We start from the raw sequence: 16,255 nt of genomic DNA, 5'->3' as shown, positions 1-16,255 counted from the left end.
ACTGTTGTAATGTAGGGAAATATGGCAGCTAAATTGTGCACAGCAAGGTCCCACAAACAGCACGAGATGATGAGCAGATAATCAGCTTTTGGCGCAGTTGGTTGAGGGGTAAGTGTTGTCAGGACACGGAGAAATCCCTTACTCTTCTTCGACTAGTACCATGGGGTCTTTTGCACTCACTTGAGAGGACAGGACAGACAGGACCTCAGTTTAATTATCTCATGTCAACAATGTGAAAGACAGGACCTCCAACAATGCAGTGCTCCCTCAGTACTGCACTTACCTGTCAGCCTAAACTATGTGCTCACGTCCTTGGAGGGGGTTTAAACCCACAATGCTTCTGAATGCCATCAGTGAGCCACGGCTGACACCCTAGCTGTAACTTTAAACTGAGGCCCTGTCTGCCTTTTCAGGCGGAATGTAAAAGCTGTAATGGGAAGAGGGTGGAGTTGGTATTTTGGACAGATGAGATCAAATGAGCAAAAGGATCTTCTACATCCAAACTTATCTCATAATCTTGTGAAATCTTTCCCTGATGGGCTGACCAACAAACTAATGAAAGTGGTTAACGGAATCAAGTAAATTCAAGCATCGGTGAGCACCTGATCTCAAACCTATAAACCAAGTTTTAAAACTCATCTCTTCAACCAAACCATTGGTCAGCTCTCCTAACTCTTCCACAAAGGCTCAGCATCCATCCCTCGCCTCCTTTGTGACATGCTGTGGGACATTTTTCTATGTTAAAAGTATATAAACACAAACTGTGAAGTAAACATCTTAACAAAGGGTTTTAACCACTGTTTGCAGCTGAGTCTCAATTGATGGTGTATTTGTCTTTTGATCTTTGTGATTTTAGAGGTAAATTCAATCCTTTTTAAAGAAAATTAGAAAGTGGGAACAACGGTTGGTGTCATTTGTGTGCACACTTTTAGTGTCTCACACCGCCCCATCTTCACAAAGAAAGAATACTCAGCACAACTGGCATTATTTCTCTACATAGGTTTCAATACATTCTTCCCTCCTCCAATTCCCCTTTGTTTTGCTCTCTTTTCAAATGTGTGTAAGCTCTTGCCCCCTACAGAAATAAGCCAAGATCTCCATCACAATTATTTGCTGGGGAAGGGGGAATAATAAGGCCTTTTAAAAATACTTTTTTCTTCGTCAATACCTGAAAAAAAATGATTACTGATGGCACAATTCCAGAATGATGATAGTAGTAACTTTGACATTCCATATTCCAGATTGGGAAAAATCAGGAGATGTTGATTGCCAGTGACTTGTCCTTGGTTCACTTAAAATACTCACTGGAGCAATAAGCCATTACCGCCCGTGTAGATGTGTATTAGAAAGCTAAGTATCTGACCTAGTATCTGAAAATAGGGTAGTAACAAGGCAGGCCAGTGAAGCAAGAGGAAAGTTTACCCTGCATTTAAACTCCCCAAACACTGACATTTTCCCTTAAGAACATTAAAAATATTAAATAACTGGTCACTATAAATACAGTTACACTAAAATAAAACAGTGCAAATGTTCCTGTCTGTCCTCTTGTTCCCTAGGAGACAGGGAGCAACATAGTCAAACAGTCAATTGTGTAATTTGCTGCCTTGGAGCCAGGATGCACTTCTTTGGATCCCACAAAGGAAGAAGTATTCCAGTCAGAATCATAATGTGAGACTTACTAGGGGTTCATCTGCCATGGACCAGGTGTACCAAAGTCATTCATTTGATGCCAGGTCTGAACAATAGATAATGATAAGCCAATTTATGAAACACAAACTATTCCTAATTATACATTTAACAGCAAGATGAGATTTTTTTTTTAAATCAGCCCACATTACTGGCAAGTGGACTGGTAACTAGAGGTCATAGATTGGCAAAAGAACTAGAGGGAAAATGAGGAGAATTTTTTTTCACACAGAGGATTGTTGAGATCTGGAACGCACTAGCTGAAAGGGTGGTGGAATCAGATTCCACAGGAAATTTCAAAAGTCAGTTGGACAGGTGCTTGACGAGGACTGATTTGTAGGGTTAGGGGGAAAAAGCTTGGGTGTGGGACTAAACTGAACAGCTCTTTCAAAGAGCCGGCACAGGCACGACGGGCCGAATGGACTCCTTCTGTGCTGGAAAATACTATGGTTCTATTAATAATTACATTTGAGGGGGAAAAAGTTACATCATGAAAATGTGAAATATTTATAGGAATTAAGCAATGAGGAATGTGGATCGCTCGATATATCCTAACGTATCCTCCACTACACCCCTGGTAGGAAAGCAATCACCTGAGTATGGATAAACCCAAATGTGATTTATTTTCCTAGAATCTTTTGCGATTAAAAATATATCAATTGTGAAGTTTTAAGTTTTAAAAAGTAATTGTTTTGAATCTACCAGAATGCACCACTTGTAGCGTAAAGCCACAAGATTTTCTGGGGAAACATGCATCTGGATTCCTCTCAGATTCTCTAGAAAAAGCATGAGCCACTGGATGCAGAGGGGAAGGGGAGCAGCATTTGAAAAGAGTGCATATAACTCTAAATTTGCTACCCATGGCCCTGCCCTTGCTCATATGTCTCTGGGCTTTCGATTCTCTCCAGGATTTCTTTGTCACTATGATGGAGACCAATCATTCAGTTGCCTCTGCCGCATCCCCCCCTTCCCCTTGCCAACCAAGCCAAACTTCCCTCATGGTTTACCCCATGCCCAAGCCCTGAACTCGGAACTTCTCGAGCGTCTCTCCCTTCTGCCCTCATACCCTTTCCAAGCTCATCATGTCCATGAGACGGCTGACCATTCAAATTTCCTTCCTCACCCTCATGCTAGCGGACGTTGTAAATTATCCCCTCTCAAGTTGTGTCCTCCTCCCTTTCTTAACGCTAAAGGGATCAAGGGATATGGGGAGAAAGCAGGGACAGGGCACTGAATTTGGATGATCAGCCATGATCTCATTAAATGGCGGAATAGGTGCGAGGGGCCGAATGGCCTACTCCTGCTCCTATCTTCTATGTTTCTATGCCATCATTACCCCTTCTCCCAAAAAAAACACCCTCAACCTTTCTGTCCTTGCAAACTGCAGCTCCATCTTCAGCCTCCCTTTCCTCTCAAGTCTTTGAATGTGGTGTTGTCTCCCAAATCTGTGCCCATCTTTCCCACAACCCCATGTTTGAATCGCTTCAATTAGGTTTCCAGCCACAGCCACAGCACTGAAACAGCCTTAATTAAAGTGACAAAATGCAATCCTCTGTGACTGTGACAATGGTACATTATTCATCTTTGTCCTTCTCAACCACTCTGAATTCTTTGACATGGTTGACCACACCATCCTTCTCCAACGCCTCTCCTCCGTTGTCAAGCTGACAGGAACTGCACTCACTCGGTTCACTCTTACCTATCCAATCGTAGCCAGAATATCTACAGCAATGGCTTTTCTTTCTGTCCCCACACCATTACTTCTGGAGTCCTCAGTTTAATTTCTCATCTGGTGGACTGCATCGCCAACAAAAGGACTCCATCAGTACTATACTGGAATGTAACCCTAGATTGTGTTCAAGTCCTGCTGGCCTCCAACCCAGAACCAGAGGCCAGTGTGCTACCAACTGTGCCAGACTGACATATTCAACCTCCTTTCAGTTTCCAGAAATACCAATAATCAAATCAGTTTCCGTGCGGCATCTATTATCATTTGCTGTGATAGTGCTTTGCCAGAAAATTCTGAAGGAAATATTTCAATTAGGTTATTTTTAAAGAACAACTATCTGAGCGTGTGGTTGTAGGACAAACGTTGAATTGTGCACAATATGATACTCAGTGGACCATAGTGTGACTACTCTGCTCCTGTGTGGATATTTAATAACTTCCTTTATTTGGTGCCCTAAAGCAGCTGATCGGAACTCAGGAAAGCCTATTTGTTCATTGTTCTCTTCAATTTAATAATGTGATTTGCCCCAGGCAGAAACTGACTGTCAGACATGTGTTGTAAGCTTCCTAGAAAAGTTTACTCCTTGCTGCAGTATTCAAAACTCCCATATGCAAATATCCCTGAGCAGACCTGACATTAACTGCCACAAAGAAAACAAGTGGGAGCAGCAGGTGTCCAGCCCACTCAAGCTTTATTTTTAAAAATTTGTTCCTGGGATGTGGGCGTCACTGGCAGGGCCAGCATTTATTGTCCATCCCTAACTGCTCTTGAGAAGGTGGTGGTGAGCCGCTGCCTTGAACTGCTGCAGTCCGTGTGGTGAAGGTACTCCCACGGTGCTGTTAGGGAGATAGTTCCAGGATTTTGACCCAGCGACGATGAAGGAATGACGATATATTTCCAAGTCAGGATGGTGTGTGATTTGGAGGGGAAATTGGAGGTGGTGGTGTTCCCATGCACCTGCTACCCTTGTCCTTCTAGGTGGTAGAGGTCGCGGGTTTGTGAGGTGCTGCTGAAGACGCCTTGGCGAGTTGCTGCAGTGCATTTTGTAGATGGTACACACTGCAGCCATGGTACGCTGGTGGTGGAGGGAGTGAATGTTTAAGGTGGTGGATGGGGTGCCAATCATGCTTTGTTTTGGATGGTGTCAAGCATCTTGAGTGTTGTTGGAGCTGCACTCATCCAGGCAAGTGGAGAGTATTCCATCACACTCCTGATTTGTGCCTTGTAGATGGTGGAAAGGATTTGAGGAGTCAGGAAGTGAGATGCTTGCTGCAGAATACCCAGCCTCTGACCTGCTCCTTTTGCCACAGTATTTATGTGGTTGGTTCAGTTAAGTTTCTGGTCAATGGTGACCCCCAGGATATTGATGGTGGGGATGCGGCGATGGTAATACCGTTGAATGTCAAGGGGCGGTGGTTAGACTCTCTCTTGTTGGAGATAGTCATTGCCTGGCACTTCTGTGGCGCGAATGTTACCTGCCACTTATCAGCCCAAGCCTGAATGTCGTCCAGGTCTTGCTGCATGCGGCCATGGACTGCTTCATTATTTGAGGAGTTGCGAATGGCACTGAACACTGTGCAGTCATCAGCGAACATCCCCACTTCTGACCTTATGATGAAGGGAAGGTCATTGATGAAGCAGCTAAAGATGGTTGGGCTTAGGACACTGCCCTGAGGAACTCCTGCAGCGATGTCCTGGGGCTGTGATGATTGACCTTCAATCACCACAATCATCTTCCTTTGTGCTAGGTATGACTCCAGCCGGTGGAGAGTTTCCCCCCCGATTCCCATTGACTTCAGTTTTACTAGGGCTCCTTGATGCCAGACTCGGTCAAATGCTGCCTTGATGTCAAGGGCAATCACTCTCGCCTCACCTCTGGAATTCAGCTCTTTTGTCCATGTTTGGACCAAGGCTGTAATGAGGTCTGGCGCCAAGTGGTCCTGGCAGAACCCAAACTGGGCATCAGTGAGCAGGTTATTGGTGAATAAGTGCAGCTTGATAGCACTGTCGACGACACCTTCCATCACTTTGCTGATGATTGAGAGTAGAGCTGATGGGACGGTAATTGGCCGGATTGAACTTGTCCTGCTTTTTGTGGACAGGACATACCTGGGCAGTTTTCCACATTGACGGGTAGATGCTAGTGTTGTAGCTGTACTGGAATAGCTTGGCTAGAGGCGCGGCTAGTTCTGCAGCACCAGTCTTCAGCACGACAGCCGAGATATTGTCGGGGCCTACAGCCTTTATGTAGATTTAATTATTACTTAAAACCCTATTCAAAGTATTATTATTTTACACTGTGCAGAGTTGGCAAGCAGAGAACAAGGTAAGGGATGTCATTGCACAGAGAACAGGACTCTGACCCATAATCTGGACATTCTCGGCCCAAGGAAGCCCATAGCATCAGGGACAGAACCAGTTTGCCCAGATGCAATATTGGCCTAAAAAAAAAAGGAAAATCCACCAACCAATCTGACACCTGGGCAGCTAACCTGATTTTTTCCTTGAGTCTTACCAGTAGGCATAATAGGGACGATAGATGCTTTTTAAAAAAAGTACACCACTTTGCATCCAATCTTTTGTAGTCTCATGATTGACATGCATTCAACCTGTTGCTCCAGTGTGGGTGGTTGGTATGTGTCCAAGTTCTGGTGGCCCAGAGGACGGGTTCATAGGTGGATATGCATTTGAATTCCTGGCAATCTAGTGGAAGTGAGAATAGGTTCAGTCTCTTGCACAGACATCAAAAGTTGGAGCTTACTATGAACGAGAGCGGTCAAAGTGGTCATCGGAATTAATTGGATAATTTGAATATGAGCTCATTTGGATCAATTAACCTGTGCCATGCCAGTCCTAGGACTTCCTGAAATTGAAACTAGTTGCAAAGAGCGGACAGAACATGTTTCCCAGCAGTGACATCCCTTATCTTGTTCAATAACAACAGCTTTTAATTATATAGCACCTTTAATGTGGAAAAGCATCCCAAGGTACTTCACAGAGGCATAAGAAACAAATATGGATGTCAAGCCAAAGAGGGAGATATTAGGAGGGTTGATTGCCTTGGTCAAAGAGTTGGGTTTTAAGGGGGGTCTTAAAGAAAGAGAAAGAGGGGGAGAGTTGCTGAGATTTTGGGAGGGAATTCCAGAGCATGGGACCTGGTCGGCTGAAGGCGAGGCCACCAATGGTGGGTTGAAGGAAGGGGAGAGTGCACTAGACCGAAATCAGAGGCCAGAGAATTTGAGAGGGGCGGCAGTAGGACTGGAGAAGGTTAGAGATAGGGAGGGATGAGGCTATAAAGAAATTTCAATTTCAGGATGAGAATTTTAATTTTGAGGAATTGGGGGACCGGGAACCAAATGTAGGTCAGTAAGGATAGGGGCGAAGGGCGAGTGGGACTTGGTATAGATTAGGATGTGGACAGCAGAGTTTTGGATAAGCTAAGTTTACATAGTGTGGAGGAGGGAGGTCCACCAACTAAGCATTGGAATAGTCAAACCTGCAGGCAATAAAGGCATGGATGAGGGCTTCGGTGACAGATGAGGTAGAGGCAAAAGCAGACAATGTTATGGAGTTGAAAGTAAGCAGCCTTTGTGATGGAGAGGATATAGAGTCAGAAATTTAGCTTAGGGTCGAAAAGGACAACTAGGGTGCTAACAGTCAGGTTCAGCTTGAGACAGTGGCTGGGGAAGTGGATGGAGTCAGTGGCAAGAGTATGGAGTTTGTGACAGGTGCCAAAAGTGATAACTTTGCTTTTCTCCAATGTTTAGCTGGAGAAAATTGCAGCTCATCCAAGACTGGATGTCACACAGTCTAACAACGCAGAGGTAGTGGAGAGGTCTGAGAGGTTGTGGAGAGGTGGAGCCGAGTGCCATTAGTGTACATGTGGAACCTGACCCTGTGACTGTGGATGATCTCTACATGCTGTCCACTGGTGATGAGGAAGAGGAGGGGGCCACGGCTGGATCGTTGGGTGGCTCCCAAGGTGACGATGTGGGGGTGAGAACAGATGCCATTGGTAGGGATCCTCTGACAGATAAGAGTGAACTAAGCAAGGGCAGTCCCACTGAGCTGCACAATGGAGGAAGATGTTGTGATTGCTGTTGAGAAGTTGAGGACAACGAGAAGAAATTGTGCATGACTCTCAGAGTCACAGATAATGCTTTCCTTGACTTTAGTTAGGGTTGTTTTGGTGCTGTGGGAAGGATGGAAAGCTGATTACAGAGATTCAAACAATGAGTTGCGATAGAGATGAGCACAGATCGGAAGCAGTTAAAGGACTTGAGAGGAAAAGGAGGTTGGAGATTGGGCAGCAGTTTGCAAGAACAGAGGGGTCAATAGTGGCTATTTTGAGGAAGGGGTGATTACAGCAGTTTTGAAAGTGGGGGGGCGGGGGGGGGAGTGCTAGAGGTGAGAGAATGATTTACAATGTCAGCTAGCATGGGGGCCCGGAAGGAAAGATGTGTGGTCAGGAGTTTAGTGGAAATGGTATTGAAGAAGCAGGAAATGGATCTCGTGGACAAGATGAGTTCAAAGAGGGCATGGGAGAAGATGGGAAAGAAATAAGACAGAGAGAGCGAAACAGAGAGAGAAAAGGGAGAGAGAGAGAGAGAGAGAGTGAGTGTGTGTTCAGGGCTAGGGTCGGGGAAATGGGGACGCAGTAGAGGCAGCTGAATGGAGGGTCTGTTTCTTGGTGACAAAGAAGCCTATGAGCTCCTGGTACTTGTTGTTCGGTGAGGGAGGAGAGCGGGGTTTAAGGAAATGACCGGTAGTGAAGAAAAGAAGCTGGGGTTCTCTTTGCTCTCCAGGATGATCTAAGAGTAGTGGATGGTTTGGACTTGAAATCACTCCCAAAAACAGCTTTACACTGCATTGGGATCTGTCTTCTGTTCCCAAGGAGCTACATTTAGGATCTCACACAAAATATTTTTTCATACTCAACCCACCTGCTTAATAGTGGCAGATTTTCTCTATAAATTCACAGCCTTCGTCCTCGGGGATTGACAAAGCAGCACCAGAAGAAGAGCAGGTGTTGAGGTTTTCACATGCAGTCAACTGCAATGTACTGTACTGTTGCATTGTCAATTGTTTTAAAGGTCACAATAGCCAGATATGTATTTACAAAGTCAAGATAGTGGTTGGACTGCTGATATAGAAAATATTGGCAGAAAAAGTGTTGCCAGATTCCATAGCAACAGAAGAAAAGGTAAGGTTAAGCAGTGCATCATTTCCACCAAGGGCGGCCTGATCTCTGCTCTGACAATGGAAATGAATATGACTAGAATTAAAAGTCCAACAAATGTATTTACTTAAGAGCGCAGTTGCTCTGTTGCTAAGCTGCGAGTTGAATATGCTTTGACTTGTGTGCCAGATCATGTTGCAATTCACTCTCCTAGTACGTGTCATTATACTTTTGCAAAGGATTACTAAAACCTTTGTACTGGTTTAACTGTGATGGCAAACATCTCGTCAGTATTGCTGAAATGGAAATTGGACATGTTGGGGACAAAGAAAATTTCTAAGATTGTAGATTTCTTGTTGGCTGACATTTAAAATGGTGCCTTGAGTTTCAAAAATGTTCTCTTATCATTGGACTTCATACGTAAAGCCGACCCGGTTATATAACTATATATAAAGCACAATACAGAACATATTTTCCCTTATAAAACATATGGCTAACTGCCGGAGTACTTTGAGGTTAGAAATAAACCAGGTTTTCTCTATAATGCACACAAGAGAAAACACCAAATATATGCACATAACCTCCCCAATCGGTCTCCATGGAAACACTGTACCTTTTAACAACCATTTCTAAACCACTGTTTATGAAATAAACCTAACAGATGGGGGGCTAGAAATTTGTCTCAGACGATGGCGCAAAACAGGCGGTATCGGATCAGCCGCCGGTTATACACAGCGCCCGATATAAGAACATAAGACGTAGGAGCAGGAGTCGGTCATTTGGCCCCTCGAACCTACTGCGCCATGCAATAAGATCATGGCTGATCTGATCTTAGCCTCAACTCCACTTCCCCGCCCGCTCCCCATAACCCTCGACTCACTTATTGTTCAAAAAATCTGTCTATCACCACCTTAAATATACTCAATGACCCAGCCTCCACAGCTCTCTGGGGAAAAGAATTCCAAAGACTCACGACCCTCAGAGAAGAAATTCCTCCTCAGTTCTGATTTAAAAGGGTTTCCCCTTATTCTAAAATTATGCCCCCTAGTTCTAGATTCCCCCACGAGGGGAAATATCCTCTCTGCATTTACCCTGTCAAGCCCCTTCAGAATCTTATGTTTCAATAAGATCCCCTCTCATTCTTCTAAACTCCAATGAGCATAGGCCCAGCCTGCTCAACCTTTCTTCATAAGGCAACCCCTTCATCTCCGGAATCAGTTCTAGTGCAGTCAGTGGAACCGAATATCAGGCGCTGGGTATAACAGCCGATCCAATCCGATACCAGCGTTCTACGCCACTGCCTGAGATAAATTTCTAGGCCGGGGTGCTTTGATGAGCTGAAAAATGCGCTGTAAATAGTAACCTGGAGTCACTATGCAGCACATTAGTGAAACTGCGTTCTTGTTGTATTATATCCACAGGGTAGATATAAATAACCCGGTAATGTTTGTTTTAACCGCATAGCATCTGTTTGCTGATGATACAGAAGGGTTATAATAGCCACGCTCTAAGGCAATCCACTATTACCTGCAGTGGGCAAGGAAATTTGCACAACTAAAACCAAATTGTACGTGGTAATAAATAGTCAGGAGAAAGTGAAAAACAATCCGAATTCAAATGACTTGCATCATTTGCTGCATCTTAGATTTCACGTTATACCATAAAGATCTAAACTATCCTGCACACTATGCTACTTGTAACTTCTTCCTACCTACCTGTCATTCCGTGGGAATATTAGCCTTTTGGAATTCGGTATTTTCCTATCTCCAGTGGAGTGATAATCACACAGTTCAGAATAATACTGTTAACCAGCTGTCACCAGTGAGATATAATCACAGATAAAAATGATCCAACGGAAACAGAAATCAGGCGGTCCTTAAAATGGCTGATTTGTGGTAAAAGTAAAAATACACCTCAAAGACCGTGGGGAAAATTCCTCTTGGTCCCATCGGAAAAGTCAGAGAGAAGTTTTCCCTCGAACCTGAAGTTAAACTAAAGGAACAGCATAATTGTTTTTGAAGAAAAACTCAAATATCCTTTGCTGGAGTAGATAGGAAAACTGCACTTTGGATTTGTATAGTATCATTATCTGTTGATAGATATCACTAGCACGCTTTAATTTAAAACCAAGCATGACTGGCATTTGCAAAGAGTCATTTGTGATGTTCCTCTTCTAGAAAATGTGTATCTGAGATAGACAGGATCATGATCAGACAAAACCTGACACCGAACCACATAAGGAGATATTAGGGCAGGTCAAAATCTTGGTCATAGGTTTTAAGGAGTGCCGTAAAGGAGGAGAGGTAGAGGCGGAGAGGTTTAGGTAATTAGGGAATTCCAGCACTTAGGGCCTAGACAGCTGAAGGCACGGCCGCCAACAGAGGTGTGAAGAAAATCGGGGATGCACAAGAGGCCAGAATTGGAGGAACGCAGAGTTCTCGGAGGGTTGTAGGGCTAGAGGAGGTTACAGAGATAGGGAGGGGCAAGGCCATGGAGGAATTTGAACACAAGGATGTGAATTTTAAATTTGAGTCGTTGCTGAAGCGAGAGCTAATGTAGGTCAGCAAGCACAGGGGTGATGGGTGAATGGGACTTGGTTCAAGTCAGGATATGGGCAGCAGAGATTTAGATGAGCTGATGCTTACGGAGGGTTGAAGATGGGAGGGCTGGCTAGGAGAGAGGACATTTGTAAATGATTGCCCAAAATAGCTGGGGTCTGGTTAGCATACTAATTGCCCTTGGCCGCACAAAGAGCTATGTAAACAGATATTGTTTGAATGGAAGTGGCATACATGTGATGAAATATGTCATTCATCAGACTCTGTAGTTAACTGTATATATTGTATTGCCTGCTCCAGTGTTTGTACCTTGTATTGTGTATAGGGCACCGCCCCCTTTGTGTGTCAGCTCCGCCCATACCTGGCCCTACTTAAGACAAGTCCAGGCTTGTCCTGCAGTAGAACAGCAGCACGCCAGGTGAAGCCACCGGCATCTTTTCTTTGCTAATAAAAGCCTTGTTTTATTCTAACTTCGAGCCTTGAAGTTATTGAGGCACGTCAATTTTATTAGCAAACTTTTAACGATGGATCAACTTTTGAAACCGGAACGCTTGGATTTGGACCCGCATGCTTCGGATGCATCGGCACGGTTTGGACACTGGTTCCAGTGCTTGGAATTCTTTATGGCCAACTCCGAAGCCGTCACAGCCTCTACAGCCACCGGAGATGTGAAACTCGGGATCCTACAGAATCGGGTAAGCCACCGGGTTTTTCCACTCATACAAGACGCCGCCAGCTACCTGGATGCCTGCAACATCCTAAAGGCCCACTATCAGCGGCCTACCAACGAAGTGTACGCCAGGCACCTGCTTGCTACCTGCACACAGCGACCCGGAGAGTCGCTAGAGGACTTTCTAGTCACCCTAAAAGTGCTTGGCAAAGACTGCAAATGCAAAGACGTGAAAGCCACGGTATACACAGACGAGCTGATTCGGGATGCCTTTATCGCAGACCTTAGTTCTAATTATATCCGGCAGAGACTGCTAGAGAAAACGGGCCTAGATCTGACACAGGCTGTGGACACAGCGCGATCGTTGGATGTGGCTCAGAAGAACTCTGACTCCTACTCAGCAGGCCGCGCGGCCCACGCCGCCTCTGTTTCCCAGCCCGGTAGCCCAACACCGTCGGGGCCCTGCTCTCCCCCCAGAAGCCCTACGACCGCCGCGACGCATCGGGGCCCCAAATGCTACTTCTGCGGGCAGCCGAAGCACACCAGGAACCTGTGCCCGGCGAAAGGCACCACCTGCTTTAAGTGCGGTAAGAAGGGGCACTTTGGGAAGGTGTGCAGAGGGAACCCCGCAGGCAAAACCACCACCGCCGCGTGCGCGCCGTGGGAGCGGCCATCTTGGACGCCATCTTGTCCAACCTCGTGGGGTCCGCCATCTCGCGAGCAGACAGCGTGGACGCCATCTTACCCGGCCTCGTGTGGCCCACCATCTTGTCCCGATCAGGGCCCTACAGTGGCGTCGATCACAGTGGACCAGTCCAGACCGCACCCACTATCCAAATCGATGGTGGACATTGAGGTAAACGGGTGCAAGGTTAAATGTTTAATTGACAGCGGGAGCACAGAGAGCTTCATTCACCCTGACCTGGTACAACGACTCTCTCTAACTATAGTCCCTACTCAGGGCAGGATCTCTATGGCCGACAAAACCCAGATATCGACTATTGCGGGTTACTGCGTGGTACGATTGTCCGTTAAAGACACTGTATATAATAATTTTAAACTGTTAATTATGAAAGACTTATGTGTGAGCGTGATCTTGGGCCTGGATTTTCAGTGCCACCACCAAAGCATCACGCTCAATTTCGGTGGGACCCAGCCGCCCCTCACAGTGTGCGGTCTGGCTACCCTGAAGGTAAAGCCGCCTTCGCTATTCGCGAACCTTACCCCTAACTGCCGGCCAATAGCGACCAAAAGCAGGAGGTACAGCTGGGAGGACAGGCGGTTTATCACGACCGAGGTAGACAGGCTCCTGAAGGAGCGCATTATTGAACGCAGCAACAGCCCGTGGCGCGCCCAAGTGGTGGTGGTGAGGGGTAGCGAGAAGAAGCGGATGGTGATTGACTATAGTCAAACAGTCAACATCTATACCCAACTAGACGCCTACCCGCTACCCCGCATATCCGAGATGGTGAACCAAATCGCCCAATACCGGGTGTTCTCCACCATCGACCTCAAGTCAGCGTACCACCAGCTCCCTATCAGACCAGAGGACCGTTCGTACACCGCCTTCGAGGCAAACGGACGCCTCTACCAGTTCCTCAGAGTCCCCTTTGGGGTGACGAATGGGGTCTCGGTCTTTCAGAGGGAGATGGACCGCATGGTCGATGACCACCACTTGCAGGCAACCTTCCCCTATCTCGACAACGTCACCATCTGCGGCCACAACCAACAGGACCACGACTCAAACCTCGCGAGGTTTCTGAAAACCGCACAAAAACTCAACCTCACCTACAACGAGGACAAGTGCGTTTTCAACACCACGCGCCTTTGCATACTAGGCAGCGTGGTGGAGAATGGAGAAATCGGACCAGACCCCGACCGATTGCGCCCCCTACGGGAGCTGCCCCTGCCCAACACTCCCAAAGCCCTGAAAAGGTGCCTGGGGTTATTCTCGTATTATGCCCAATGGGTCCCTAACTACTCCGATAAAGCCCGTCCCCTCTTGAAAGCATCCTCTTTCCCGCTCTCTGCTGAGGCCCATGCTGCCTTCAAAAGCATTAAGCAGGATATTGAGCGGGCCACGCTACAGGCAGTGGACGAGAACACTCCCTTTCAAGTGGAAAGTGATGCGTCTGACTTTGCCTTGGCGGCCACCCTCAACCAGGCAGGGCGGCCCGTAGCTTTCTTCTCGAGGACCCTCCAGGGGCCCGAGATCAGACACTCCTCCGTGGAAAAGGAGGCCCAAGCCATCGTGGAGGCAGTGCACCACTGGCGGCACTACCTAGCCGGCAAACGCTTCACCCTACTTACCGACCAGCGGTCGGTAGCGTTTATGTTCAATAATAAACAGAGGGGGAAGATTAAAAATGATAAGATTCTTAGGTGGCGGATCGAGCTCTCCACCTTCGAGTACAACATCATATACCGGCCGGGGGCCCTTAACGAATCCCCCGACGCCCTCTCACGAGGGATGTGTGCCAACGCCACCGGGGATCGGCTACAGACCCTCCACAACGACCTCTGCCACCCAGGGGTCACACGGCTGTTCCACTTCATAAAGTCCCGCAACTTACCCTACTCGATTGAGGAAGTTCGGTCTCTGACCAGGAACTGCCGCACTTGCGCTGAGTGCAAGCCTCGGTTCTACCGCCCTGATAGAGCCCACCTAATCAAAGCTACACGGCCCTTTGAGCGGCTTAGCTTAGATTTCAAGGGCCCCCTCCCGTCCGTCGACCGCAATGTTTACTTCCTGAACATTGTGGACGAATACTCCCGTTTCCCATTCGCCTTCCCCTGCCCAGACATGACCAGCGCCACGGTCATTAAATGCCTCAACAGCCTGTTCTGCCTGTTCGGTATGCCAAGCTATATCCACACGGATAGGGGGGCGGCCTTCATGAGTGAAGAGCTACGCCAGTACATGCTGTCCAAGGGGATTGCCACGAGCCGCACCACCAGCTACAACCCCCGGGGTAACGGTCAGGTGGAGCGAGAGAACGGGACAGTATGGAGGGCAGTCACCCTAACTCTAAGGACCAAGGGCCTCCCTATCTCCCGCTGGCAGGAAGTCCTCCCAGATGTGCTCCACTCAATACGGTCACTATTGTGTACTGCCACTAATGCCACGCCTCATGAGCTAATGTTTGTGTTTCCCCGGAAATCCACCTCAGGCGTATCCATACCGTCATGGCTCTCCACCTCAGGTCCGGTACTTCTGCAGAAGCATGTGAGGGGCCACAAGACGGACCCCCTCATGGAGCCAGTGCACCTGCTCCACGCCAACCCACAATATGCGTATATCCGGCACGCCGACAGACGGGAGGACACTGTGTCCATAAAAGACCTCGCCCCAGCCGGTAACAACAGCAACAACGACAATGACTACAACAACAACAACAACCACAACAACTATTACCCATCCACTCCACCCACTAATTTTTCATCACCCCCGGAAGAACACCAGCCAACGGTACACCCACCACCTACTCCCCCACCACCTACTCCGTCAACAACCCCGGTGGCGCCCCCGGCAGAGACCCAGGAGACCACCCGGGACACCCAGCCGGCACCCGCGGCACCGCAACCGTTACGTCGGTCACAGAGGACTATCACACCCCCGGACAGACTAAATCTGTAGAAGGGGTGAATGTGATGAAATATGTCATTCATCAGACTCTGTAGTTAACTGTATATATTGTATTGCCTGCTCCGGTGTTTGTACCTTGTATTGTGTATAGGGCACCGCCCCCTTTGTGTGTCGGCTCCGCCCATACCTGGCCCTACTTAAGACAAGTCCAGGCTTGTCCTGCAGTAGAACAGCAGCACGCCAGGTGAAGCTAGGTGCAGCCACCGGCATCTTTTCTTTGCTAATAAAAGCCTTGTTTTATTCTGCTAACTTCGAGTCTTGAAGTTATTGAGGCACGTCAATACATACTGTAGATACTTTGAGGTCCCACACTCTGGAATTCCCTCCCTAAACCTCTCTGCCCCATTCTTCTCCTTCAATGCTCTCCTCAAAACCCACCTCTTTGAGCAAGATTTTGCTAACTCCTAATCTCACCCTCTTTGTCTCAGTTTCTATTTTTTCAATGTGCTATATTTTTTACCTACAGCACAACAGTGACTGCACTTCAAAGGTATGTCATTGGCTGTGAAGCACTTTGGGACGTCCTGAGGTGGTGAGAGGCACTATATAAATGCAAGTTCTTCCTTTCTAGTATAAATAGGCTGGCTCAAAAATCAAAATGGCAGCTCAAGCCATTTAAAAAAAAAATCTGGAGTGATATTATTGGCTGCTGTTCTGGTTCTTGGTGCTTTGTTGCTGAATCTTAGCTGCTTGGTAAATGGAAGCAGTGATTATTTAGTGTATTTTACAATCAGCACTGTTCACTTAAAAGGAAGTGCTTTCTACTTGCTTAGTCTTTCATCAACAT

At 47.0% G+C, this 16,255-nt stretch overlaps 2 protein-coding genes across 2 annotated transcripts in view; one reads left to right on the top strand and one right to left on the bottom strand.

The window, feature by feature from the left end:
• Nucleotides 1-16,255, bottom strand: part of rnf19b (ring finger protein 19B) — a 212,815-nt gene that overhangs the window by 80,418 nt on the left and 116,142 nt on the right. The window lies entirely within an intron of this gene.
• LOC147103253 (uncharacterized) lies at nt 11,407-15,659 on the top strand. Its single transcript, XM_085963142.1, has 2 exons — nt 11,407-12,678; nt 14,993-15,659. The coding sequence occupies exons 1-2, from the start codon at nt 11,677-11,679 to the stop codon at nt 15,050-15,052; spliced, it is 1,062 nt and encodes a 353-aa protein (XP_085819268.1). The 5' UTR covers nt 11,407-11,676; the 3' UTR covers nt 15,053-15,659.

This window comes from Somniosus microcephalus, chromosome 20 (genome assembly GCF_052327205.1).
Source record: "Somniosus microcephalus isolate GS21.2 chromosome 20, FLI_Smic_1.0, whole genome shotgun sequence".
NCBI classification, from domain to species: domain Eukaryota; kingdom Metazoa; phylum Chordata; class Chondrichthyes; order Squaliformes; family Somniosidae; genus Somniosus; species Somniosus microcephalus.
Note: the sequence above shows the minus strand (reverse complement) of the source record. Positions and strands in the feature narration are given on the sequence as shown.

What these genes read in the sequence shown, in the direction of transcription:
- LOC147103253 (XM_085963142.1), top strand. Translation starts at nt 11,677, where the DNA reads ATGGATCAACTTTTGAAACCGGAACGCTTGGATTTGGACCCGCATGCT. An exon ending in AATCGATGGTGGACATTGAG is followed by an intron (nt 12,679 to 14,992) that starts GTAAACGGGTGC and finishes AATCCACCTCAG; the next exon opens with GCGTATCCATACCGTCATGG.